General features: G+C 41.6%; 1 protein-coding gene across 2 annotated transcripts; it reads right to left on the bottom strand.

The window, feature by feature from the left end:
- Window positions 1-7038: 7038 nt before the first annotated feature.
- On the bottom strand, window positions 7039-24842 carry ELMOD1 (ELMO domain containing 1). 2 transcript variants are annotated; one of them, XM_009992777.2, is made up of 10 exons: window positions 24683-24827; window positions 24494-24522; window positions 24306-24403; window positions 19857-19986; window positions 16523-16656; window positions 15246-15314; window positions 14926-14949; window positions 12914-12964; window positions 11255-11388; window positions 7039-7211 (listed from the first exon to the last, which is right to left on the bottom strand). In XM_009992777.2, the coding sequence occupies exons 1-10, from the start codon at window positions 24825-24827 to the stop codon at window positions 7039-7041; spliced, it is 987 nt and encodes a 328-aa protein (XP_009991079.1). The 2 variants fall into 2 exon arrangements, with proteins under 2 accessions (XP_009991079.1, XP_086469726.1); XM_086613600.1 differs by lacking the exon at window positions 14926-14949 and having other exon boundaries at window positions 24683-24842.
- Between the last annotated feature and the right edge of the window lie 1410 nt (window positions 24843-26252).

Genomic DNA, 26252 nt, shown 5'->3' on the forward strand with positions numbered 1-26252 from the left:
CTCCGTGAAGGGATCCCGGTGGGAGTTTGAGAATGCTTTAGGGGCACAATAACTCTGTGCACTAAACGAGCAGCTGAGCTAGAGAAGCTCTGTGTTCCCCATGCAGCCACATGCTCATGCCCCTTTCCCACAGCCCTCATGAAAGGGGTGAAGCTGTTGGAGGCAGCAACCTTGAGATGGCCAAGCTTAAAGGAACCTTCCTGTCCCTGATGTTACAGTAGTCCCCTGCAAGCTGGGCCAGGGCGGGACAGGAGGAGGGAGCTCACGAGGTAAGCTGGTGCCTGCTCAGACCTCTGCTTCCACTGTTCTTTTTCGGCTCTTTTTTTGGCCACGGAGCTACTAAGAGGTGACACCCACATCCTCTGCAAAACGGTTCTCTGCCAAATGTGTGCAACAAAGGGTGAAAGGGAGAGAAGCCGAAGAGGCAGTGGGGATGGAGAATGGACAATCGAGGCAAAGTGTATGTCAGCTGGCTTGAATTTAAACCAATCAACCAATGTGACTGGAAAACTGTGAGGATGTGAAGAGGCAGATGATGGCTTAGTCACAGCAGCTTAAAGGAACATTTGAGAACATCCTGAGCCAAATCAGCATCACAAATACCCCTATCAAAGAGAGGCAGCAAACTGCTTCCTCACGTGTCTGCATCCTGCCCCTTAGCATTACCCCCATCCAGCACATCAAGCAGGGGCAGCTTCACTGAGGTGAGCAGGCAGGTTTCATGGGCTGGATCAGCCAGAGAGGTCTGTGCCACCAAGTGCAGAACATGTGTCATCAGCTAAGACCAAGTTGACTCAAAAAGACTGAGTCGTTCCCAGGAGACAGTCTACTACTCAGCAGAACTCATACCTGCCTGTGAGCAGGTAAGGAGGGCTCGTGTGCTTGGGTAATGCTTGCTTAAAGAGTCTTGCCAGAAGGATGCCTTGGTTTGACAAGTGCAGGGGACAAAAGCTAAGAGGCTGTGCTGATTTACTACTTTTGAGGATTTCAATACTGGTTTTGCTGGGTCTACGCAAATCACCAGTGGCTGATGGGCCTGAGGTGAGATGGGCACTGCACAAGTGATTTTCTGGATGAATTAAAAGGAATCTGCTCAGAATGGAGCACATCACCAGGGAAGAGAGAGCACACAGCTGCTAAATACCTTTGACACAGGTGACCATGGCTATTTTCTCAAATTTGGTCTCCCTTTAGATTCTGAGACTGTCCTCTCCTGCCTCCCACCTTTCTGATCATTCCTGCCACAAGTCCTGTAGAGGATTGTTTCCGTCCATGGGGCTCTCCACAGGGTTCTGTCATTGGTCTACTTTTTATTCCTGCTTCAACATTTTCTCCTTGGTTAATCTTGTCTGCAAGCACAATCTAGGCAGGTCTTTTCCTCTTGATGATTCACAGAGTTCTCTCTACTCCAGACTTTTATCCTGATGTCCATATTACAGCCCCAAGTCATCCACCATTTCCTAACAATTCTCCCTGGCTTAAGTCTGATGTGCCTACAAAGCTCTTTCCAGCTGTGGAGAAAACCCCCATCTTGTCTCTGGACCATGACTAAGGGCTCCACCTTTGTCCCTAACCTCTCTTTAGGGCTTTACATCTACAGTATGTCTGCATCTTGTCAATACTTCCTGACTGGCCTCTTTTGAGAAGCACAGCCTTTCTTATCCATCTCCACAAGTAAAATTTGCCCTAAAGTTGCCCTTATCTTCTGAGGCCCTGGCCCATGCAGTGTCATCATGCTCAGACCCATGCAGGACCCTGACACACAGCCCTTGCTGAGCTCTCTGTGCCAACTCCACCAGCCCCATGTTTATCACACCAGAATCTCTACAAATCCCCTTTTCAACACACACTCTGTCACTTCGAACTATGTTTTTCTTTCAAGGACCCTCTCAGCCATGTTGCATTGACCAGAAATATGTCTGTCCTCATTTCCAGCACATCACAGTGCCATGCCCTTTTGTCCTTTGGTTAGGTTTTTCACAGTCGTCTCCATGTGCCTGCCTTGGTTGCCCTTGCAATTGGGAAAAACGATCCATAAGCATACAACGAGCTTCCTCATGTCCCTTTCTCCAGCTCCTCTTGTGCTGCTCTGCTTTGCTGAGCTGCCAGCTGTGCTGACAGGTGTTGATCCCATGCTCCCCTCCCTTGTTTCAGGCTGGAAGCTCTTTAGAGAAGACATCACCTTTAGTTACATGTTTTTACAGTCATTCAGTACAGTGGAGCCCAGGTCCAGGAATGCAGCAATGCAAGTGACAAACCCTCTGCCCTTCCCCATAGTTCCTTTTGATCTAAGCTGCTGTACCCAGTTCTTGCTTGGAGGTTTCAGAGCTAAATCTCTTTTTCTAATGATAGCTCTATATAGAAAAGAACAGTTTCCTTTACTAGAACAAGTAATGACCTGATTTCTATGCATGCTGCTCACAGAGGAAAATACAAAGCTAGTCCTGCTATATTCCTACACGATCTTGTTGGAAAACTCCTGTCTAATCTTTGGCAAGTCTTACAGAAAACCTGCACTGCCGCAAACCAAGGAAAACAATGAATAATTCATTTTCTTATCTGTTTCAGGATTGTTTTCTGCAAAATATCTATTTTAATAATTCATCTGCTTTTTAGACGCACCATGCTGCAGATGCAAGTGTACAGAGGAGAGCCACACTGTTTTTCTCAGTGTAGCCTGGAAGATTCATTAGTGCTAAATTCCAGCTCACATTGGCCCAAATTCCAAGTGAAGAGTGAGAGGTGGAAATCGAGGTGGTTAGCAAGATTCAAAGAAAGCAGAACAGTTCTCCGAAAATCAAAGATTATGAAAGCAATTCACAGAGTAGCCTCCCTGTGATGCCAAAATGGTCCTATGTTGATGATGTCAAGCTTCCCAAGAGCCAACTGGGGGACAGAGGGAAGTGCAGAGTTCCCCTATTTCCCAGTTGTACTTGCCAAACACATGAATTTATCATTTGTATAACTGCACACGGTTACTGTTTCAGGCTGTAACCGATTCCTGCCTCAATCAGATCCACCCAAGAGCCACAGACTGAGGTTTCCTCGAGACTTCACGCAGGAATGACTCCTGTCTGCAAGACCTCACTAGTAGACAACCCTGAAACATAGGCTGCTCCTGGGGAAGGGTGAAAAACCTCAGGTCACATTATGACAGAAATGGACAGGTCAGCAAATGAACGTTAATAATTAACCACAGCCCGTGAAGGGCAGGATTAGGAAGGAAATGCTGATACCTACTGCATAAAGGAAATCAATGTGCTGTGCATGATGCTACCAGTGATTCTTTGGGTCAGTAGTGGCAGACCTGGGCCCATTAACCTGAGCATCAGCACTCTGTTCACGTGCCTCCTGCTCCACCTAACAGCATTTATTTCAACTGGGAACATGCTGAAAATTCTCTGCTTGCAGCAAAGTGCTTCAGCCAGCACCGCTAAGCCATCACCACCCAGCCGTGCCCCACAGGGCGCACGGCACAGACCACACAGTGGGTACAGGTGCTTTTATAGATTGCTCTGCCATTAATGAGGACAAAGGATTAATCCGATTTACCCTCTACACAACAGGAAATTTTCCAGTCCAGCTTCAGTGTTGCTCCAGGAAACAGCCAGGAGATACAATTCTCCAAGACAAACTGCATAAGTAAGATGGACTTTGCTTCTAAAAATAGTACTTAGAAATCCCACTGGCACCAGCATTTGAAAAAGTACCTTCCGAAAGAGCCAGTAAGAACCTCAGCAAAAATAATTCTCCCTTCCCCAAAGGAAGAAAAAAGCTACAAGCCAAAAAGTGATGGGAAGCTGGAACAACACTTGCTCTCCTACTGGCTGTAATCAAAAGCCCAGGTGCAGATCCTTCTGGCACTCACAGCCCCGGCTCCGCAGACGCTGCTGGAGCACTGAGGCTACTGAAGACAAACCAGTGTCCACCTACATTGCTGAAGGAGCCCTGGAAACAACTTGAATGCACCTTAGCCAGCATAAGGATGCACTGTAGTACGGGCAGTGACTGAATCCGTAACGTACAGAAATACGGGCCAACACTTCATAATTTCACATACAGAATTAAAGAATCACAACATCAAGTGTCTCTTTTTTTCTGGCTTTAAGCAGACCAAGGTAAACACTTCTGTATTTTAAGTCACACACAACCTGCCAATATCATGTTTTCATCAATTACTGCATTTTCATCCAGCTGCCCAAAGCGAGGCATATTCTGTATGGCATCTTGTATTATATAAACTAGCAGCTGTGCCTTTTTGAAACACCTGGGTTGCATAGTGCTGCCAATGTGAATTATTTGCATCGGAAAAATACCTGTTAAAAAAGAAAGGTGCCAAAGAGCTTGATTTACATGCTGGGCAGGCAGCACTTGCTGCCTGTGCCATGTAGGGCCAGGGATGATGCTTTCCCAGCAGCAGGCATCCAGCTGGCTTCACGGGAGCATCTGGGAGAGGAGACATCAGGTGAAGGGCAGCAATCATGAGGCTGTAGAAAGACTTTCAAAAGATTCAACCTAAATCTTCTCTACTTTTAATTAAACCAAAACCTGCACTCTGCAGAGAGTATAAATATTGACTCCACTTTCTTGAAACAACTTTTTACACACTTTCTGCTGCTGCTTTCATTTTCTCTACCCTAGAAAAAGCAGTATACAGCTCCTCACAGGTCAGTTTGGAGATTATCAGTGATAGTGTAAATACTAATTTTTCAAAGAAAAGTTTAGGCTTGTATAATGGTAACAGGCCATTCCTGGGGAAGAAGGAAGGCAGTGCCAGACAGACATCCTCCCTCAGCAGCATGCAGACAGTTTGGCAGTCACCAGGGACATTCTCTGCCCCAGGTTCAATAAGGATTTTGAGAGCAAAGATGTCCCAGACCAAAGCTGAAGCCTGAGCGGGCAGTACAGTAAGATCTACAGGCACCAGCATGCAGAGGCTCCACAGGAGAAGGAATTTCACACTTAGCTTCATCAAATCCATCTCCCTGCAAGACAGGAAAACAATCACCCAAAGCAGTTAGATTATAGTGACACAATCTGACACAGTCAGATGAGATTTTCAGATTTTATTTGAAGTTGACACCTTGAGACAAGGCATAACAATTGAGCGGATCACACCAGTAAGAAGGTAGCAGAGACCTTTGTGTCTCCCTTCCCCCCGACTCCATGAGCTCCAGTGCAGACTATTAAAAATAAATTAGCGTAGCCTAACAAATTGCAGAAGGTATTTAAGTCAGAGTGGGGCAGGGAAAGAAAGCAAGACTAAGATTTGAAACCATGAAAACTGTTGCTAGGAACTTATTGCAGAAGCTTCAAGAGCGATGCAAAGAAGTCCTCGATACCTAATGATTATAAATAATCACTTTCCAAAAATCAATGCAAGTTAAACATGCACAGGTTTTATTCCTTTTATTTTCATGCAAAATATGCAATAAATATTTCCAGTTCCATATTTCCAAATTCATCGAAGGCTAATTATCACAACACCTACAGATTTTTGCTGATTAACTCAGCAATGAGTGCAAGTTTCCAGCCCTGCAGAGAAGTCCTGATCCTCAGCTCACGTTTGATCAAAGAAATGACAGGGCTTAAATCCAAAAAGGATTGCAACCACTCCCATTGCTTTATTTTTTGCTTATTAGGTGATGGCCCAAGCTGTAACCAGAAATGGTACAAAGAACCCAATCTGAGGAAGCACAGAGCACTCTTCAGACTAGGGAAATACCACAACAAAGCAGTTACAACCCCTTTTACCTGACCCATTAAAGTAAAATAGCTTTCGTCCGTATTACTGCAGATCTCAAAAATAAAACCCACAGTGCTTCAGTTTAGAATGACATATAATTTATTCATATAATTCACAAGTAGTTGGACACTACTCAATTTAATCTCCATATGCAAGTGATTTACACAAACATATAATACTAAAATTGATTGCTTAGAAGGTAAAAAATACCATGGGTATGAAATGCCATGGTAGATGCTGTTCAATATACTACACAATCTTAGTGTCAGACACTTTTACTCACTCCTGTTCTTAGAAAAAAGGCAGTTTGCCACTTTTAAATTTTTTTTTTTATAAGTAGTCTGGGAAACTCAAGTGGTTTTGCTCTAAACCTTCTAATCAATTATTTCTCCCAGTTCATAGGAACGGAATTGACAATCAAAGCAACGTTTTCAGCAGTAAAAAAAAAAATTTTTTTTGCTCCCTTGAATTCACCAAGCACAATGTGACCAAATCATGTTGCCTTCCAACATGTGACACAAAATACTCACCCCTGTATATTCAAAGGAATGTGCAGGAATTCAGACCATGCTTCAGCATGGTGGTGTTGGTGACAACAGCCCGATGATACAATTTTTGGCCCCTGCCACTATCCAGTAGCTGTGAGTGTGTTTGCAGCTCACTGTGAATGTGTTAGCATCACCAGACCATTTGGTATTCATGCAGCTGTGAAGTCTGATGGTAATTCTGCATAAACTCTTCTCACTGAAACTTGTATCTCATAAGCCTCATTAATTCTGCAGTAAGCATATATGGCTGCATGGAGAAAACTGGACTTTAATGTGTTTGCCTGCATCAGATTAAACTACACACATAATCTTCTAGACGAGGTCCAAACATGTATTTTGCTTGAAATGCCAGTAGTTATCTTAAAATATACCAAGAAGTTAAAAAGCTTTCACAATACAAGATCCAGCTACTTATTCCACATATACGAAAACACAGCTAGAGAAATACAATTCAATTGTCAATGCTGAATTATGAGGAAAGTCTAAAAAAATAGAAAAACTCTGACGCTGGACATCAATTCAGAATGTAACACTACATAATGCCACAATATGAGCACTCATTTAAAATGAGAAATCCCCAACAAGAGAAGCATGAGGGGATCCGGTATGTGTGTCAAAAATAGATGAATACTGCACCAGAGACATGCACACAATCGCCATGGTCATTCAGTATGGTGGTGATGGTCTGAACAGTGATCTAACACAAGAGTGAGACAGTGCTTCCAGATAAAGTAGCGTGAGTAACTACATATTGATTAAACTTTCTGATGCAGCAAAATGAGGGCACAGAGCCATCTCTGGGTTCTGGAGCTGTTTCAAGATTCGCTTGTGAAATTTCTCTCTGACACGATTGAACTCCATTATGTCCAGTGGATCCTCTTCAATCCAGAATTTGTGAAATTCATGCATTAAGTAGCCTACAAAATAATAAAAAAGGAGAAGGAAAAGAGATAAATACAGCATGTAAAGATCACAAACAAAATTAGAAAGAAACCTGCAATGAACAATTATGATTTACACAGAGAATCCTGGTCAGTGAGGTCTGACACCTCACAACATTATGCAGGGACAAGACTAAATCCATTTTGGACAAACCATATATTTGATGAATATTATACATTGACAGAACTTCTCACAACAAATACAAGAAGCCACTAGTCGTCTTGACATAAGGATACATGAAATAAAACATTAAACTAATGAGTATAAAAGCAGGGGAAGGTGCTGCTGACGCTGATCCACCAGCCTTTTGTTTATATTCAAGTTCTGCCTCACAGATGTTTCCTCATGGGAACATTGCTTACTCTCCACTAAAAAAAGTGTCCTCGTAGGTAACGTAACAGTTACCATCACGTATTTCTGTATTAACACTTCCTCCTCATGCACAATTTTACCTGTCTGCGCATGACCTTGCTAGAAATGTTGGTTAGCACTTGGGCGTGTGATCCTGAAAAGGTGAAAGACAAGGTCATACAGAAAACCACTAGCTTCGGTAAGACACCCCTGTTAGAGGAAGAAATTTGATTCCAAAGTGGATTAAATATATAGGCTCTGATTAAGGCCTTCACCCTCTCAGTTCTGTGCCAGCCTTGAACTCAGAGTTTCACTGACAGGAAAAACATTACATCCAGCACTCGGACTTCAATGAACTGGACCCAATCTCTTGATCCCAACTTCCACAGCAGATGAATCATTGAAGAAGTATAATCATTCATACCAAGACAGTAAGTGCAAGTAAGATTTCTGTATTCCAGAAAGTGAGGGCATTTGTTGTAAAAAAGGCTTAATTGCTTTTCTCTATTTATTTCTATTGTATGACAATTACAACAAATATACTTCTAACTTAAATTTCAAGGTATATTTGTGTAGCCATATTTTTTTCCCCCATCAATTTGAGAAATTTCATTCAAAAGGTACTTGAAGTACATCTTCAAATCTCTTCCATATATTCCAACAGCCACAGGCTGTTTCATTCTAAGAGATGTTAAATTCAAAAAAAAGGTCAGTAAAATCCCTTTAAAATAAAAATAAAAAATCACTATATAAAATGTAAAACATTGTTAGATCTTCACCCCCCCCAAGATCTAGAGGATTTTCAAGAGGTACCTCCTGTACTTCAGCGGTGATTCTGTTGAGCATGCCATTAAGCAATGCAGTTTCATGCATTGCTTGTACAGTCAGAGAAGGCAACAGAGTCCAAGGGCAGTGGATGAGGTGGACATGGTGGATCAGCATTTAGGAGGTTCATGCAATACAACCATTATATTCCTCTACCAGCAAGGCTGCTGGCTGAGCAATGTAATTTTGACTGTCCAGTTCAGTCAGGCAACATGTAAGCGTTTAATGCAGCCTAATGGTGACTGGGTTTGAAAGAAATTTTAAGGAATGATTGCAGTAGAGAGAGGAGACACACTTCAAGAGCATAAGAGCAGGGATTTGTCAGACTCAAACAGATAACCTCTGGATGAATCGTCCTTGCTCAAGGAAAGTTTATTGTAGAGAAAGCATCAACAGACAAAGTCCATTTGATAACCTCAAGCCTTTCCTAGGATGGCAGGCAGAGCATGTAGAAGTATCCACCACCTTAACTGTCCCATTACTGCACTAGAGAGCTGCGCAAGTTTTATACCGCTTCATAACTCATACATGCATGGGCTGTAGAGGGAAGAGCTATCAAAACCAGCTCTCCCTCCAGTGTCATCACGATGGACTGGCCATGCTAGTCAGTAGACACTCTGGTCCTAGGGCACAGTCCCAGGCTTAGCCAGCAGAACAGTCTCTCCTGCAGCAAAGACTTTGACACTGGCAACAAGATGCTGTAAAGGTACTAAAACATGTCTCTTCCTCCCCTAAATTCAGTGGTGGGTGATTTTAGATGTGGCAAGAAACCAGAACCAAAAATAGGATATAGAATCATAGAACTATTTAGGTTGGAAAAGGTCTTTAAGATCGAGTCCAACCATTAACCCCACACTGCCAAGTCCACCACTAAATCATGTCCCTAAGTGCCACATCTACATGTCTTTCAAATACCTCTAGGGATAGTGACTCAATCACTTCCCTGGGCAGCCTGTTCCAATGCTTGACAACTCTTTCAGTGAAGAAATTTTTCCTAACATCCAATCTAAACCTCCCATGGCGCAACTTGAGGCCAATTCCTCTTGCCCTATCCCTTGTTACTTGAAAAAACCACCAACACCCACCTCACTACAACCTCCTTTCAGGTAGCTGTAGAGAGCAATAACGACTCCCCTCAGCTTCCTTTTCTCCAGGCTAAACAACTCCACTTCCCTCAGCTGCTCCTCATAAGACTTATGCTCTAGACCCTTCACCAGCTTCGTTGCCCTTCTCTGGAAACACTCCAGCACATCAAGGTCTTTCTTGTAGTGAGGGGCCCAAAACTCAACACCGTATTCGAGGTGTGGCCAACAAGGATGGAGATTCTCCTTAGCCCTCCTTTTGTTGTTAATATATTTATAGAAACATTTTTTATTTAGAGCAGTAGCCAGATTAAGTTCTAGCTGGGCATTGGGCCTTGTAATTTTCTCCCTGCATAACCTCATGACATCCTTGTAGTCTTCCTGAGTGGCCTGCCCCTTCTTCCAAAGGTCATAAACTTGCCTTTTTTTCCTGAGTTCCAGCCAAAGCTCTCTGTTCAGCCAGGCTGGTCTTCCCCATCAACTTGTCTTTTGATACATAGGGACAGCCTGCTCCTGCATCTTTAAGATTTTCTTCTTGAGGAATGTCCAGCCTTCCTGGACTACTTTGCCCTTCAAGCCTGCCTTCCAAGGGACTGTGTCAACCAGGCTCCTAAGCAGGCCAAAGTCTGCCCTCTTGAATTCCAAGGTAGCAGTTCTGCTAACCCTATTCCTTACTTCTACAAGAATTGAAAACGATCATTTTGTGATTGCTATACCCAAGATGGCCTCCAATCATCACATTACCCTCAAGTCCTTCTCTGTTTGCAAATAACAGGTCCATCTGGGCCCCTTCCCTAGTTGGCTCCCTCACCAGCTGTCAAGATGTTGTCTTCCACACACTCCAGGAACCTCCTGGACTGTTTCCTCTCTGTTGTATTGTATTTCCAGCAGACATTTGGTAAGCTGAAGTCCCCCATGAGATCAACGGCTAGCAAGTGTGACCAATCATGCTAGACACATCCAATCACAAGGCCATGGGCACGTCAGGAATGTGGTGAAAAGACAGAGTAACCCTTCCAATGAAAAGATGACCTGAAGATGCATAAGTGGATATTCAGGTAGATACTTCTCTTTCTTCTTTTATTTATCAAGCCAACCACCACCAAAGACAAAAACCTAGCAATAAACTGCTAGGTTTCTGGGTAAACTGCCCAGAGTTCCTACCAGCAGCCTATCTAGGGCAGCAACCCAGAAACCCTGACAAAAGGGAGAGCTCTGCTACAGTATATCTGCCCACATAAGATTTTGGGTGAATGAGTCTTACTAAATAACACCCTTGTTTTGAAAAGTCTATACTATTTAATGAAAGGGATGCTGTAGAGGGATGCTGGAATCCAGGGGAAAGGGCTGGAAAAGCATTATTTTGAGGGGAGAACAACTCTACTGAAGGGTGGAGGGTAACACTTGAATGTAGATACAAATATTTTAAGACATTTGGAATTATGGGGAAGCAATGTCCAGACGTACTTTAAAGTACCTTTAATTTCTTATTATTTAAAACCAGTATAACAAGATAGGAAGGTCACTTGTTCAGGCACGTGGTGGTTGTTTTGTTTGGTTTTTTGTTTTGTTTGTTTCAACCCTTGGTTTGGTAGTGCCATCCATCGCAACTAAGAACTGAACCCAAGACTATCCTAGAGACTAGGAGGATAGCCTCTGTGTTGTGTCAGCAGGTTTTTTTTTTTTTTAGAAGTATAGGTAGTATGAAAAGGTGTTAGCAGGAGTACAAATTACGTATTTCCCACCCCCCTACCACTTACAGAACGTCTGCTGAAAGTGAGTTAGCGTTGGTGCTTCTGGAGCAACATTGTAGAAATGGGTCTTCAGAGCTCCACTCACCAGCAGGTTGTACGCGAGATCTGTTATATTAATGCCCACGATAGCAAAAGAATAGCTGTAAGAAAAAGTAGCAGCAACATTTGTGGAGAGTTTGTCTTCCTTCAGCACTCTTTAAGAAACAATGATGACACTGACACTGCAGATTTTGTGTGCTACTGAGGTGTACTAATTCTCTCCTTTGTAAGCTTCCAAGGTGGGAGGTGTGTGTGCGTGGAAAATGAGAAAAACATTTATCCTGCCTGCTTTGCACACTCTAATGACAGTGTTTCCCTTGTGAAACATATGGTCACAGTGAAAACAGGAGCTTCACCACTGTGCCAGCATTTCCAGTGGAGCAGCACAGATTCATTCCTCCAGAACAGGAACAAGCCCAGGCATCCCTATGCTCCAGCGCTTGCCTCTGACACAGGGCAAGCACTCCACACGGTGGCTGTGTCTGCAGGGTGACCCATCATCTGCTATTTCAACCCACCTGCCCCACTAGAAGTCATCACCCACAGTTGGCAACATCAGGTTTCAACAATCAGTCCTATAGAGACATTCATATGGCTAAAAAGCCTGTGAAAAAATATCCAGCTGAGTCATCTCCAATTTCTTCCTAACAGAGAACTAGATACACAGGCCAAAAAAACAGGCAACACCTTAAATCAGAGCATGCTGGAAACAGAAATAAGAAAATCAGACTCATGAAAGAAATCCCTGTCCTGCTAAGAGATATCAACATGGAAAGTATATTTAGGCACAACAGAACTCAGAAACTGGAAATTATTTCTTAATTTGTGAGCATGCTGCATAAAATCCTGACATTTCTGGCAGTGACTATTTCCCAAGAAAACATATAATGTCCCACGCTGACATTTAGTAATAAAAGCAAACTCGTTTAGTTATTATTAGGTTGTTTTGTTTTCTTTTCCCTCCTCTGAACACAGCTGTCTTCTGAAGACTATCCTGGGTATTTTTCTCATTTATCTCTATCAAGCAAAACAAAATACTTTCCTTTTCTTTAACCTTTGATATATCTCATAAGAAAAAAAAAAAAAAAAAAAAGTAGTCCAGAAGTTAACTGCAGCATGAGGCCTAATGACAAGTTTCACAGAAAAATATTAGCATTAAAACATCGTATAACAGATTTTCAGATACACTCAGAAGGAACAGCCAATCACAAACGCATGAATAACACAGCTATACCAAACCCAGTGTTAAAGAAGAAACCTCACTACTATTTCTTCCCTATTATACTTTCCTGAAAGCAGATCAGAACCTGGCTCTGACACTAAGAAGTGAGACTTGATCACACTATATGTTAAGAAGAATTAAACAGACACCACTGCACTATTCATAGCATACAGAGAAAGCTTCTCCTTACTACCTTTTTTGGTTATTTTTCCAAATTCTTACTTCAAACTGTTTTTCCTGTAATCTTTGATCAGAATCATTGAGTGATTGAGAGAATGAATGTTAATGTGTACACTGAAATTTCCTTTAAAAAGTAACCAGGAAACACCTTTTTCCCCTCAATTACACAGTGTCATTGTTAACTGTTGTGTTTGTGGAAAATTTTAAAAGATTTTTAAACTTACCCGATTGCCTTATCAAACTTTTTCTTCTCCCATTCAGCTTTGCTGAATTGGCTAAGGGAAAAAAAAAAAAAAAAAAAAAAGAAATCCAGATATTGCCAGACATTACTAACTGACAAATATTTTCTTTCAATTTTTTTGATATTATAACATTGACTGAACACAGCATTTTACTTCCATTGATGTGGCTAATCACATTTAACTCTGCTTCTGACTAAATGGATTGCTATAAAAAGACTCCAAATGGGTAACTGGCCTTATAGCATTGCTGATAAACTTGTATCATCATTTCAAAGTACGCACCTATGTCAATACTCTCAGTAAAAGCCAGTTATTTTCTATATTGACCACAAAGATGATTCACTTCAATTAAGTCTGAGCTGTACTAAAAGTTGAAAATATTACATTTCTTTTACATAAACAAAGATGGTTTTAGCCTTTTGTGTTTTCAAAGAGATCATGCCTCCAGTGATGAGTGTCATGTATTCACCTGAGGCAATAAATAGGCAAAATACTCCTCTGATAGAAAGTTTTTATGTCCAGTTAAATTAGAAAGCATCAAAAATAAGGAACAGTATTTCCTATTATTTGGCAAAGTAATGCAGAGCTTTATTCTCCTGTAGGAGTTTGCCTTGGTAAGACAGATCTGAGTTTGTAAGCTTTAGATCTCCAATTATAGACAGCTATATGTGAAAGCACTGTTCTTGGACTATACTTGAAATACAGTAAATATATACTACACTAAAAACAAACCTCTGAGCTTCCTGTAAATATGGTATTTAAAAATTGTTGCCATTAAGTGTTAAAGATGTTAAATAGGTTCATACCCATCCTGACCTGAGTGTTACCAGGTGGCACATGTGAGGACAAAACTTCACCTCCTAAATGGCTTAGCGTACAGGAATACATCAGTCTTCACTCATTCTCTAAAATCCTAACCATCTTTGCAGGCTGCGGCATAACATCAGTTAAAAAAACCCAAGCAAACACTGAATAATAAAGGTGGCACATGTAGGATGTGCATAAGCAATACAGTTCAACAGAAAAAGAAACAACATTGATCATGATCACATCAGAAACCAGCACGGCTGCTAAGCAACCACATCAGGAAGAACACCACGAGCACCACCAGGAGCTTAACACCAACACCACCAAGTCTCCTACCAAACTCTCTTTTGAGGGATAGACATTGCACATGCTCACACAGCACTCCAAGACAGTCCTTGGTAATCAAACATGTAAATGAAGAACACTAATGTGTTCCAAGTGCTTTTTTGTCACAGAATTTGTCACCATTGGGAACTCAACCACAAAATATTGAGGAGATCAAAACCTTCACAGGATTCAGACGTGGACCTGCTGTATAGCTATCTAGCATTACTGGCAGAAGAAAAATGTCTTTTAAGGCAACTGGTGACTATGTAACTGGTTAAGAGGCATCTTTCCTCCACCCTCAACAATTATGAAATAAACCTCCTATTCACAAGTCATTCACAACACCAAATTTTTGCCACTTGAAGGTACCTGATCTCTCAACAGTCAGGACAACAGACTAGCCAGATTAGACCCATCACTAGTCAAGGCAGACAGAATATGTGACTATAAATAAAGGGGCTCTTCAGCTGTGCTAACAAGTCCTTGGCCTAAACTACTTTTGATTATCAAGTCAGTCACAGCTGTTGTGGCCACAGTAGCACTGCTTAGACTTTTTTCCCTACAGGTAAAAGTCACCCAAAAGTTATTTGTTAAGTCTGGTACTAAATAGGTCTAAAGTATAGCACTTTAGGCACATCAAGCAAGGTTGATTTCATTCTTTATACATAAGCATGCTCAGATGTATCCAGTGCTGCACCATCAGCTACATTGAAGTTAACTTTAGAGAAAGGAATACGGATCTCTTGGTGTTGCAACAGAGACTTTCAGTTTATAACATGCCAAATGTTATATGTATGGTTTGATCTTTATTTACATGTAGGGTCTCATAAAACTAAGAGAAAAGAAAAGAAAAAAAATACCTTAGTTCCTTCTTAGTGACTTCCCTTCATTACGAAAAGACAAAAGAATTAAAAGAAAGGTAAACAAAAACATAAATTCACTTGAAATTAGAAGTATAAGTGAAAATATTTAACACTAAGTTTAACTGTTTCTAAGATTTAGTATACAAGTTTGCCTCTTGGACTTGCACAGTTTTCAGGCTCTGTACTTGAAAACAGATAGCGTGTGACAATACCACAAAACATATGCCCAACAAAAAGAAAAAAAACCCAGCCCCCTCCCCCAAACACCAGCCAGCACAGTGCTCTCTCAAGTTATTTTTTCTGGTCTCAAGCATTACCTGTATTTAGGCTGAAGAGAATCAGAGAGAACTTGCTGTGCTATCTCAGTGTCCCATTCAGCAAAATACCTGTGGATATAGATGTTTAGGGTGAATTGTTAAAGAAACACAACAAAAAAGCATCTTAAATCATACTAAGCTGCCCATATTTACCCTTTTCACCTTCACTATGTATGTTATGCAATATAAGTAGCACTTAACATGTTGAATTCATTAAGCTAACACTCATACCCCCAAAATGAAAAATAAAAGCAGCCTCCCATTGCAAGAGCAATCCTATAAGCACTTAGTGAACGTGCATTACCAGGGTTCCCTTTCTACCCACCCTACAGAAAATCAGTTGCTTATTACTAGAGCTTGTTGGCTGCTGAGCTCAAGACAAAGCAGTTCAGGGTTCTTAGTCTGGCAGATTCATTAAGCAAAGTAACAGTCATCACAGGAGACCAAGAAATGAAATACACAGTAGGGATTCATCTCCAATGGAAGTTTAAAGCCAGAGTCAAGAGTCCAGATCCTCAACTGAGCTTTGCTAGAGAACAATGGATAGACAGTGGATGATTTATGTCCTTCAATCTGTAAAAGCAGAAAACATTTCTTTTTTCCCCTCACAGGGAGAGGTTATTTTACCAAATGTTTCTAAGTTACGTAACTACCTGCAGCAGACATAAGAGCTGGAGGAAATAACAGACATTGATCGATTCCCAAATTACCAACCACAGATATGGTACCAACACCTGGTGTGTGTGAGGCGGAAGGGAACAGTGATGTAAACTCACTGCTTAATTTCGGGTATCGACAGAAATCGAAGCAGCAGTCCAACTACAGAAGTCTGCCATCAGTGGCTGCATTTCAAGTGTTTTGCCTAAGAATTCAGCATGAAATTCCCAAACAAGAAAGCTGCACAGTAATATAACCCTCTCACCTACCCACTTCCAGGGCATTTTGTTTAAGGAGATCTGGATATTGGTGAAAACATACTTTACAGTTTCTTTCTTGTGGGACGAGAGTGCTAACTTACTGTGTTACAGAAAAACTGAAAAAAAGGGCTTAGCAAGTAGTATTACAGAGTTGAATTAGGAATACTGAAAGAAAGGAGACCGTTTGGAGAAGAGAAACCATCCAAAAATTGAGCTAGCTAACAAGTTATTTAATTTTTTAATATGAAGTCCCCAACACTTTTATAGGTTATTCCCAAAGACTTGCTAAAAATTGGCAAGAAATGCTGCTTTTCATGACTTCAGACACACATAAACCCATCTACAGAGGAACGTACTTACACCAAGTTATATAAGCCCAGGAGACCCATCCCTCTAAAGTCTGTTTTAGGATCGTCACCTTGGAAACCAATTTCACACCACTGCTTCGAAATCCGAGCTTTCAGTGGCGAGTTGGGCTTCAAGCATTTCCACAACTAGGAAGATTACAGGTAAAACATGATTAAACTTCCACACATTAGTATGGCTTTTTCTTCTTTTAAAATCAAGCTAAGTTCTAACGTAACATCGCTATCCCCGCAACCCAAACATAAAATCAAATTAAATTCCTGGAGGCGAGGCGCGTAGGGGGAAATCCCAAATCACTGTTACATATTGCAGGTGTTTCAGCCCTACAAGGCCCCCCCAACCTTATCGGCAGCTGCTGTAATGTCTCGTACAAGGACTTGTTCACGCTTTGTGCGTCAAACTAGCGTCTGCCTCCATAAGCACAGAGATAGGAACGGGCTGGAATTTGGTTGTAAATCACTGACAGAGCGGCAGGCAATCAGCCCTTAGGTCCTTGCGGCTCGCAGAAATCTTTTCTCCCGCATCTTTTGCAAGTCTCTGGAATGGTTATAAATCGAGAGTGCTGACTTGGCTATCACAGTGCTGAAAAGCAAATTGGAGAACATAAAAAAAAAAAAAGTCCATACAAGAATAGCATGTGCCACCTTCATATTTAACTAAGGGGTGAATCATTCATTGATCCCACATAAAAAAAAAAAGGACAAAGTGATTTAACAAGCCAGATTCTCAGCTGGAATAAATCCACTTAGCTGCACTGGTCCAGCGACGTTAGTGCCTTAATATCATGTCGCTAGGCACCTAAAAGCAGCCTAAATTGACATGCCTGACAAGTACATACTTTTCGACATGCCTTGTGCCATATCACAAACTCACCCTTTCCAAAGTGTATTAAGAAATCAGGTGTTCTCTATAAACCATAAGTTGGCGAGCAGGGCCTCAAGAAATACACTTAGACAAAGCCTACTCAAGGGAAAGAGCTGTATGCACATTTCCCAAATAAAAACCCCAGAAACTGTATTAATTTTAGCAATTCCATCTGCATTTAAAATGAAGTGCCTTAGGAAGGTTAAAACTTTAATGATTTCATTTAGTAATGACTGCATAAAGCCTCATTGTTTAGATCATGCTTGCTATCTTTCTTGTTCATCCATGGACAGTAAATACAGTATTATTCATTAGTTCAATCACATTAAGTTAATCTTTCTCTCATTCATAAAGTGCCCTCCTGGTAAACATGAATAAATGATAGACTTGGGATCTTGAATTACCCATTGCAGAGATCACTTAGCAGAATACCTAGAAGGAATGAAAACCAAATGGCCTGTTCTTCCCCAGCGTGGGCTGGAAACGGAATTAAACCTTTGGACATATTTCCATTTGACATGAGAATTCGCAAAAGCAAACCGCCTTTTTGCTTTTTTTTTAAAAGCAAAACAAGTGCTAATACACAGGTTACACTGGAGGCAGATGGTGAAACTGATACTTTCTTTAACATTACGAATCTGACAGCATAAGCTGCACTGTTTAATCTCCCCTCAGACGAACGCTTGGTTTCCATCCTGCTTTTATTCTCATGCAGTTATGTTTTTAAAGCACTTACGTCACTACACGTCATTGCTGACATGATTCTCAGTACCATCTAAGAACCAGGACCTTGCCCTCACAGGCTAGGTGGCCGGGAAGAAGACCACAGCCAGCTCCTCGGTACTTCTCACCTGTGATCCCATCCTCAGACCCAACTTCTTGCTCTCTATGCAATGCAGATGCCCAATGCATTTAGGAATGATTTCCTGGAGCCAACGGCCCTTGTTAAACCTGCAGCGAGGTACCTGGTAGTTTCAGGGACCAACATGGTAGGCTGGCACCTGGATCTCCCACCTCCAAGACACAGGTTTCCTCACTGGGTAAACCTCTGATCTTTTAGTTAAAGCCCACTCTATTTGCAAAAATTTGTGTGTTTCGTTGCACAAGAGCAGGACTTAAACAGGAAGAGTCCATCTACCCCATATCCTACCTAGTGGCTGGAGCACTCCTTCAGGGGCAGCTCTGGATTTTGACTCCTCCTTGGCAAGGCTTCTACCTCCCAGCAAGGAGACAACCTTAAAGACAACTTTCCAGACACCTACAGGAACACTTTTGACTATGTGAGGTATATATTTTTTTTTTTTTTAGAGATAGTTATCTGCATCCATAAGTGCTTATTTAAGACACTTACTGGGATTTTTTGAAGTATCTGGAAGCCCAAGTAACTAAGGTAAAACTTCCAGAAGCTCCCACTGTAAAGCACTAACTTGCGTAAAGCACTATATTGCAAACTAGAGTGTGGAAGACAAATTCATCATCATGTGCTGCAAAAATTCCAGCCAAAGTCAGGCAGATGCAGAAGCACAGGTATCAAGTTCTCAATATTTTGTTTAAAGTAATTAAAAAAACCCCACACCAGCGGCGTGCTTTTGTAAGACCTCTAAAAATTCTGTAAGAAGACATTTTGCTTGTAGATAAGCTCATTATCACTATTCTATGCCTCTTGCCACTTCTCTGAAGCACCTTGAACTAGCTATGGTCAGAAACAGGATCAGAAGAAATACTGGTACTTGCTATCAGACTGTTTTCCACTCCCTTTATTCTCTCCTGAATTCCTTTCTACTATAAGAGCTCTCTAGCTCTCCTTCTGCTTATGGCTTCAAGACCATCTTCCTTAAAAAATGCTTTCATTATCTACTCCTGTGCAAGGCTTTCCTGATAGCATGAAGTAAGTAAAACCCAATTGGTATGGCTTTCATCACTGTGCATGTATGATCTAAAGAACAGTTTAATTTTGTTTTCACTTCAAAATATATTTGGTAAATATAAATGTGTAAGTCACCATCTCTCACCCCTTCTATCCCACACAGTGAAAGCTAGAGGTTTGCCATTGGAATGCACAGACAATGTCTTCAAAAATATAAGAAACTGAAGAAAAAAAATTTTATTCTGGTTAAGAGAGAAAAACACCCTTCTTATGTTGAAGAGAGCTGTACTGAAGTAGGACATAGGGCTATTTTTCCAGACCTCACAGCACAGAGCTGTTATCTGCAGTAAGAGGTGAGGATCCAGTGCCTAGATATAGTCCAGCCAAGGGACACACATTCATCAGCCAGGGAGGGAGCTGCTTGCTTGGCAGGTGTTACACCCAGAGCAGATTAACATGCTGTATAGCCTTATCTTGAAACAGGTACACAATGAGGGAAGGCAACAATGCCTTAATGTTTTAAAGAGGTTTATGAAACAGGCTGTTTGGAGCTGACATGAACAAAGGATGCCCTCTAAGTACTTCTTAAGCACCTACCTTCAGAAGCATTTCCTCATGTTTCGGATTCTCCGAATCATAGGGCTCTCTGCGCAGCTTTTCAACCTCTGCAATCAGATTTCTGTACCCCACGATTTGCAGCAGGCATGCCTGAAGAGATACTCCCAACCTGATGGGGGGAAAGAAGCAATATAATCCAACTCAAGCATATGCAGCCATGAAACAGCACTACTGCACACATACCTGTTTAATTCACATAATGTTACAATCAATAGTATAGGACTTTAATTACAACGGGAGAATTTTCCAAGAGATCAATATTACATTAAACAAGACCTTGTGAAATGCAGTCTTATTTAGTGCCTTCCTTAGATGATAAAATTTGGGATTTTTTAAAACATCGAACAGTGAATTTTTACATTGAAGTCTCATTATAATTATATACACAGCACCATTGAATGCCTGCAACAAGCATATCGCTGAATTTTTCCCCTTGTTCAAACAGCAGCTTCTCAAACAATGCCCTGAGACCAGAGATGTGAACTTAAAAATGAGTGAGGGGGAGAGTAAACTCAGCAAAAGCTAAAAATATTCGTTTTGCTTCCATGCCACAAAAGCTAGCATAAAGAAGCCAAAAATCCAAAGTAATGTAGTTCAAAGATCTGCCTCTGGGCAACTTGTTTTGGGGGCTCATACTAAGAATCACCATAAGGGCTCTTTTTTCATCATAATGCTGATTTTACATTTCCTTTTTAAATTCCCTAATGCATCATTTAAAAAAAGACCACCAAAACACACACAAAAAAGGCTTTAAATTACAATGGCTTATTCAATTTTAGGTTAAGATTTGTATAATATTCAATACAAGTTATGCAGTATCCAACTGCCGCACGCATAAGAATACTTAATAATATGGGAATAAACCCTTTAATTTTTAATAATGTCTGAAATGATCTGAATGCCTAGTATGAATTTGGAGGGCACAGTTAAATCTGTATCTTCATTTCTCTGTGGAACACAGGCTGCACTGATATTAATCTGCACAGGTTCCTCATCTGTCTCATTTGATATACTGAAACATTTTGTTTATTCCATAAAAATGCTCGATTTTCTGAGCAGAAGGATTTTCACCACTTATCTTTTGAGATTAATCTACAGAATCAGAGATGTCATCATTAGGCCATTTCTCTTGCTGCAATTTCATGCTATTTGTGCTATAACCCTTTCAGAATAACCTATGCAGAATACCTCTCTGCTGTTTGGGGTTTTTCTGTTTTGTTTTGGGTTTTTTTGTTGTTGTTTTTTTGTTTGTTTGTTTGTTTGTGGTTTTTTTACATGCTTCACTTGCTATACCCAAAGGTTTTACATACAGGCTGTATTTAAAAGAAAGCTGGAAAGCCTGACAAGACTGCAAGTGAATGCGCATCACTAAACCACAGCCATAATGTTTTTAACTACTCTAAAACCTCACAGTAGTTTAGAGCAGAAAACCACAGGCAACAGCAAAGCATAGCAATTTTATACTCAAATATAGATATATTTTTAAATTCCAAGTTGCACAACATGTACAAAGCAAGCCACACTTGTACTTTATCTAAAGCCAGTCAAACGTTCTGTGCAATGTTATTCATGGGGTAGTGGGGGGTGGAATTAGTTTCCCTACTCTCATTTTCATTAAGCTTTTGCCCTCCTCCTTGTCAAACAGAGGATGTGGGTGAGCTGCTGATGCCTTACACCTTGTTCCTGCCACCCCTGTGCTGGCTGTGGCAGTTCTCAGAGCACAGGAACAACCTGCCCGGGCTTGCATCTCTACCACACTCAGCTCCAGGTGCTCCACAAGATGGAGATGAGCCCAAAACTGGGAGTGTTTCATGGACTGCTTCCATAGGTAGTGTAGACTGCACGTGTCACCACCTGGTTATTCAACCTACTTGCTCCCACCACTAAATGTACACACTTATCTCTGAGGCATTGATAAAGGGAAATTACTGTGGGCTGTCTCCTCCTCCTCAGGCCACAGCAGCCCACAGCCTTCAAGAACAGCTCAGCGCAAACACCCCTGGGATGCTGGTTCAGCTCTGCAAAGATGCTACATTAACAAAAACGACCGCATACAGATTTGCAGAAACACATATAGTGTGACACATGTCCCCTTGTCCTTACCCCAGGAGATTTCAAGTCTCTACTATGCAAGAGAAGGCTAGAGCTTCTGAACAACGCAGTTCGGATGCGGGTTTTTTTGTGTTCAAGAGTACGTGAGCCAAGGGATTTTCCTTAATTCTGTCTAAAGAAATAGCTGACCTGCTTTTGCTGAAATTTCTCCAGAAAACTTTAGTATAAAATAAACAGCTCACAGGTAAAACTTCAGTGAAGATGCTTAAAGTTTAGCTGATCTATGATTAATATAAGGAGCAATTTAGCAGCAGGGTGTGTTTCTATGTATGTGGCACCACCTTGCACACCCCAGGCCCCCATTCCTCATCTTTTGAAAAGATATTTCACCAAACTAGGGTCAAGGAGGGGATGAAAGACTCAGTCCTGCAAAATGCTGAGTGCAAGAGTTCTAGTTCAAAAACAATTAAGCCTTTAGTTGTGGATGCCCCATCCCTGGCCAGGTTGGATGAGGCTTTGAGCAACCTGATGTAGTGGAGAACGTGCTGCCCATGGCAGGGGGGTCGAACTAGACAACCTTGAAGGTCCCTTCCAACTCAAACCATTCTATGATTTGTTCTGTGCTAAGCATATGAACACCATGTGTATTAAACACAATATAGTTTAGGGGGGCGTTATTTATTTATATATATTTTTTTATATTAGGACTAGATCACTCAATATGTTACTTAAGGTTCAGGGGCCTAATTCAAGCAAGCAGAAGTCATCTGCACCTCTGCACTCACTCTCTTCGAGAAGACAGCATTTCTTCAGAGGTCAAAGGCAGTGCCATGAGGAGAATCAGATGGTGATCTCCAGTGTCACAAAAAAATACTATTTTAATGAATTCTTTGCTTTTTCTTGGAATTATTGCATCCTGTTACCCAAGGGTCCAACACTGAGAAGCGAATACTTCAATCAGCCCGATTGCTACTGCTGCAGTTACTGATGTCCACGGGCCAGGCTCTGAGCTGCACATTTACATCCTGCAGTTATTCCTCATATGTCACCATTACTAATTTTGCCATTGCTGACTTCTTCCTGAATTTCATCTATTGGCATCGTGTGGTACACAAAAGCACCAGTGCTGTGACACCCTCCTCAGATGGGCAGCCTCTCAGCATGGCCCTCCATCCACTTGAGGCGGCTGCTCTTTCATCACCCTCCCTTTGAAGGTCGTGTGGGCAAGGTCTTGTGAAGTGACACCCCTGAAAAACTTCTGGGCCCACTTCCAGAAAATCTTCACAGGGCTCTCATCTATGATAAGGAGTTGTTTTATTTCTTTTATTTTCTTTTCTTCTTTAATGTTGACGGCCATTTTTCAAGCCAGGGGGACAGTGGTCATGTTCACAACAGTTGTGTCTCAAGTTAGAGACACACAGTGTCCTCTATTTCCTCTATGATGAGTGGAACCTCATTTTAAGACTACCTAGTTACTGTCATATTCACTGAGGGAGGTGGGGAGTCATTCCTGTAATGAGACAGAACAATTTATATTTTTCCAACTGAGCTTTTGGTTTTTGTTGTTCCAGCAAGACCTTGGGATCACCTTACCTGCTGCTGCTGCCCACTTGAACAAAAGCAGTTACCAATTTATGGATGTCCATTTTGGATTACATACAGCAATTTCAAGTTTGGGAAGAGAAGCGAATCTCAGATGATGACCTGAATAATACAACTGTCTACGTTTCTCCCACTGATTCATGACCTAGACCATCTTGTGCCTTAAGCTAGAGGCTGAGAGGTAAGGCAATCACAAAAATGTTGCCACTTACTCCTAAAATACACACTTGTAAACGTAACGGTTTGCTGTCAATCTCCTCTTACCACTAACATCTTGTAGCATTAAGAGATATTAGCTATGTTGTATCATTAAGATTTGTGTTTGGATAATTCAAAGCAGTTTTAAAAGGTAAACCAGTACACTGTTTTTATAGGTTACAACAGGATGATTTCTTCTCTACTCAAAAGACTGCACACAGCCTTGCTAAGAAGCCATCATTGTCACTGCCAGGACTACCTGCCTTGGTGGTATTTCATCCCTGGGTAAGTGGCCCCAACAAATCAAGGCATCAACGATATACTAAGACAGCATGATTCAGGAAGCAGCTAGGCAAAAAGAGACTCAGGACTTGCCTATTACAGTTACCGTAAAAGATAATTTGTTTTTCCATCAGCTTTTTGACAGCAAAGTTGAATTTGTAGTTTTATGCTGAGAGAGAGAATTCATCTTCAAATTGTGTGCCACAATAGCTATGGAAAACCAGTTCTCCATGGACCTAGGTACTGAAGAAATCAATAATTCCCATTTGTTTTGTAAGGAAACCATGAACTTACTGTGGATTTATATCTGGATTAATTCTTTTCAGCTCCATGATGTCATCTATAGTTTTTTCAATAGCATCAGGGTGAACGCTTACCGAAGTTTGCAGCCGCTAAAAAGAGGTTTTAAACAGACATTAATTTTTACAGAAGCTGTTCTTCAACAGAAGTTAACAATGGTAAATGCAATACCTTTCACTCACCTTACTTTTTGAACCTTTCAGTGATGCCTCTGTAAGAGAACAGTATTTGAAAGCATCATGTCAGACAAGCTAAGTTTATATTGGATTCATTTAACTATTTATTTATTTATTTATAAGAATGAAGCCATACTATATTTAGCACATGCAGAAAGGTACAAAGGCATGCAGAGCTAAGTATTTTGCAGTTACCTATTTTCATAGTTCTGGCAGCTCCAGGTTTGGTATTGTAACAGATCCTTTGCAATTCACATCGACCTGTTAGTTTCCTGACCACAAATTTCAGGCAGCGCCACAAGCATTTGCAGTAGAAGTACAGGCATACCTGGACAAACATCCTGGCCAAAAAAAAAAGAAGCCTGAAAATAAGAGTCTTGAGCAGAGTTTGCTTCAACAAGATCACCACCCAAACAGAAGATACTTCTTCACCCCAAATTCCCATTGTCTAAGGGCACCTTTAAAGAAAAAGCAGCATTCACACTGCAAAGGTTTATCCTGGTAAGTGTCAAATCACGCTTTGAGTCTTAGCAACAACAAACCATGCACAAAGCCCCAGAACCGGAGGCACAGAATAAATCAACTTGAGAGCTCTCAAAATAGTATTTCTAGAAAACTCTCTGTCCTCTTAAAATAAAAGGCCATGTAATTTCTGTTAATGCTTTGGGGAAACAGGACTACATGAGAAGGGAGCACAGCTCACTCTGTTGTCATGGCTGCTGGGCATCCAGGGAGTCACTACACCCTGGCTTTGCTCTGCTTCTGCATCCAGCTGCTCCCAGCAGAGTGGCTGGTTATCCTGACAAACACGAATCAACACCCATGTCAGGTCCCAAAGAGTGATGATTAAGGAAAACAAAGTTTTCCTTAGGTATTTAAGAACCTCTCTTGGCTGCCAGTTCTTCCCAAGATCAGCTTTTACACAGTGCCGATGCGATGCAATTTCTCAAAGTACAGAACTGACAGTAACCCAAGGAAGCCCTTGTTTAGATACTGCTTCCGGTTTTGAGCTCAGCAACACAAGGCAATCTTTGACAAACTGGAGGGATTTTAGTGGAAGCCCCTGAGATGGTAGGGCTGGAGCACACGCCCTGTGAGGAGAGGCTGGGGGAGCTCATCTTGTTCCCTCCCAGCCTGAACTATCCTGTGATGCTATGAAAGCTTGAAAAAGGCTGCGTACATAAGAAACACTCTATTTTAAAGTTTGATAGCATTGCAGCTGCTACCAAAGCCCACATACTGCTACCACAATTACATAACACACCTCAAAACCAGCTTTAATGGGCTGCAAATTATTTTGACATAATTTAGCTTTCTTGTTTCTACGGCTATGAAGGCACAGATCCTGCCATGTTACCCAACAGTCAACTGCCATGAGGTACACCAGGACTTGAGGTGGGGTAGGATCCACCCACAGTCCTTGAGTTCAGAAGCAGGAAGTCAGGATAGAGGAGGAGTCTACCCTGGTTGATGAGGACTTGGTTAGGGACCAGTTAAGCAACCTGGCCATCCATAAGTCCATGGGTCCTGATGGGATGCACCCACGGGTGCTGAGGGAGCTGGCGGATGTCACTGTCAGACCACTCGCCATCATCTTTGCTAAATCGTGGGGAACGGGAGAGGTGCCCGAGGACTAGAGGAAAGCAAATGTCACTCCAGTCTTCAAAAAGGGCAAGAAGGAAGACCCAGGTAACCATAGACCAGTCAGCCTCACCTCCATCCCGGGAAAGATAATGGAACAACTTACCCTTAGTGCTGTCTCTAG

Source organism: Tauraco erythrolophus, chromosome 1 (genome assembly GCF_009769465.1).
Source record: "Tauraco erythrolophus isolate bTauEry1 chromosome 1, bTauEry1.pri, whole genome shotgun sequence".
NCBI lineage: Eukaryota > Metazoa > Chordata > Aves > Musophagiformes > Musophagidae > Tauraco > Tauraco erythrolophus.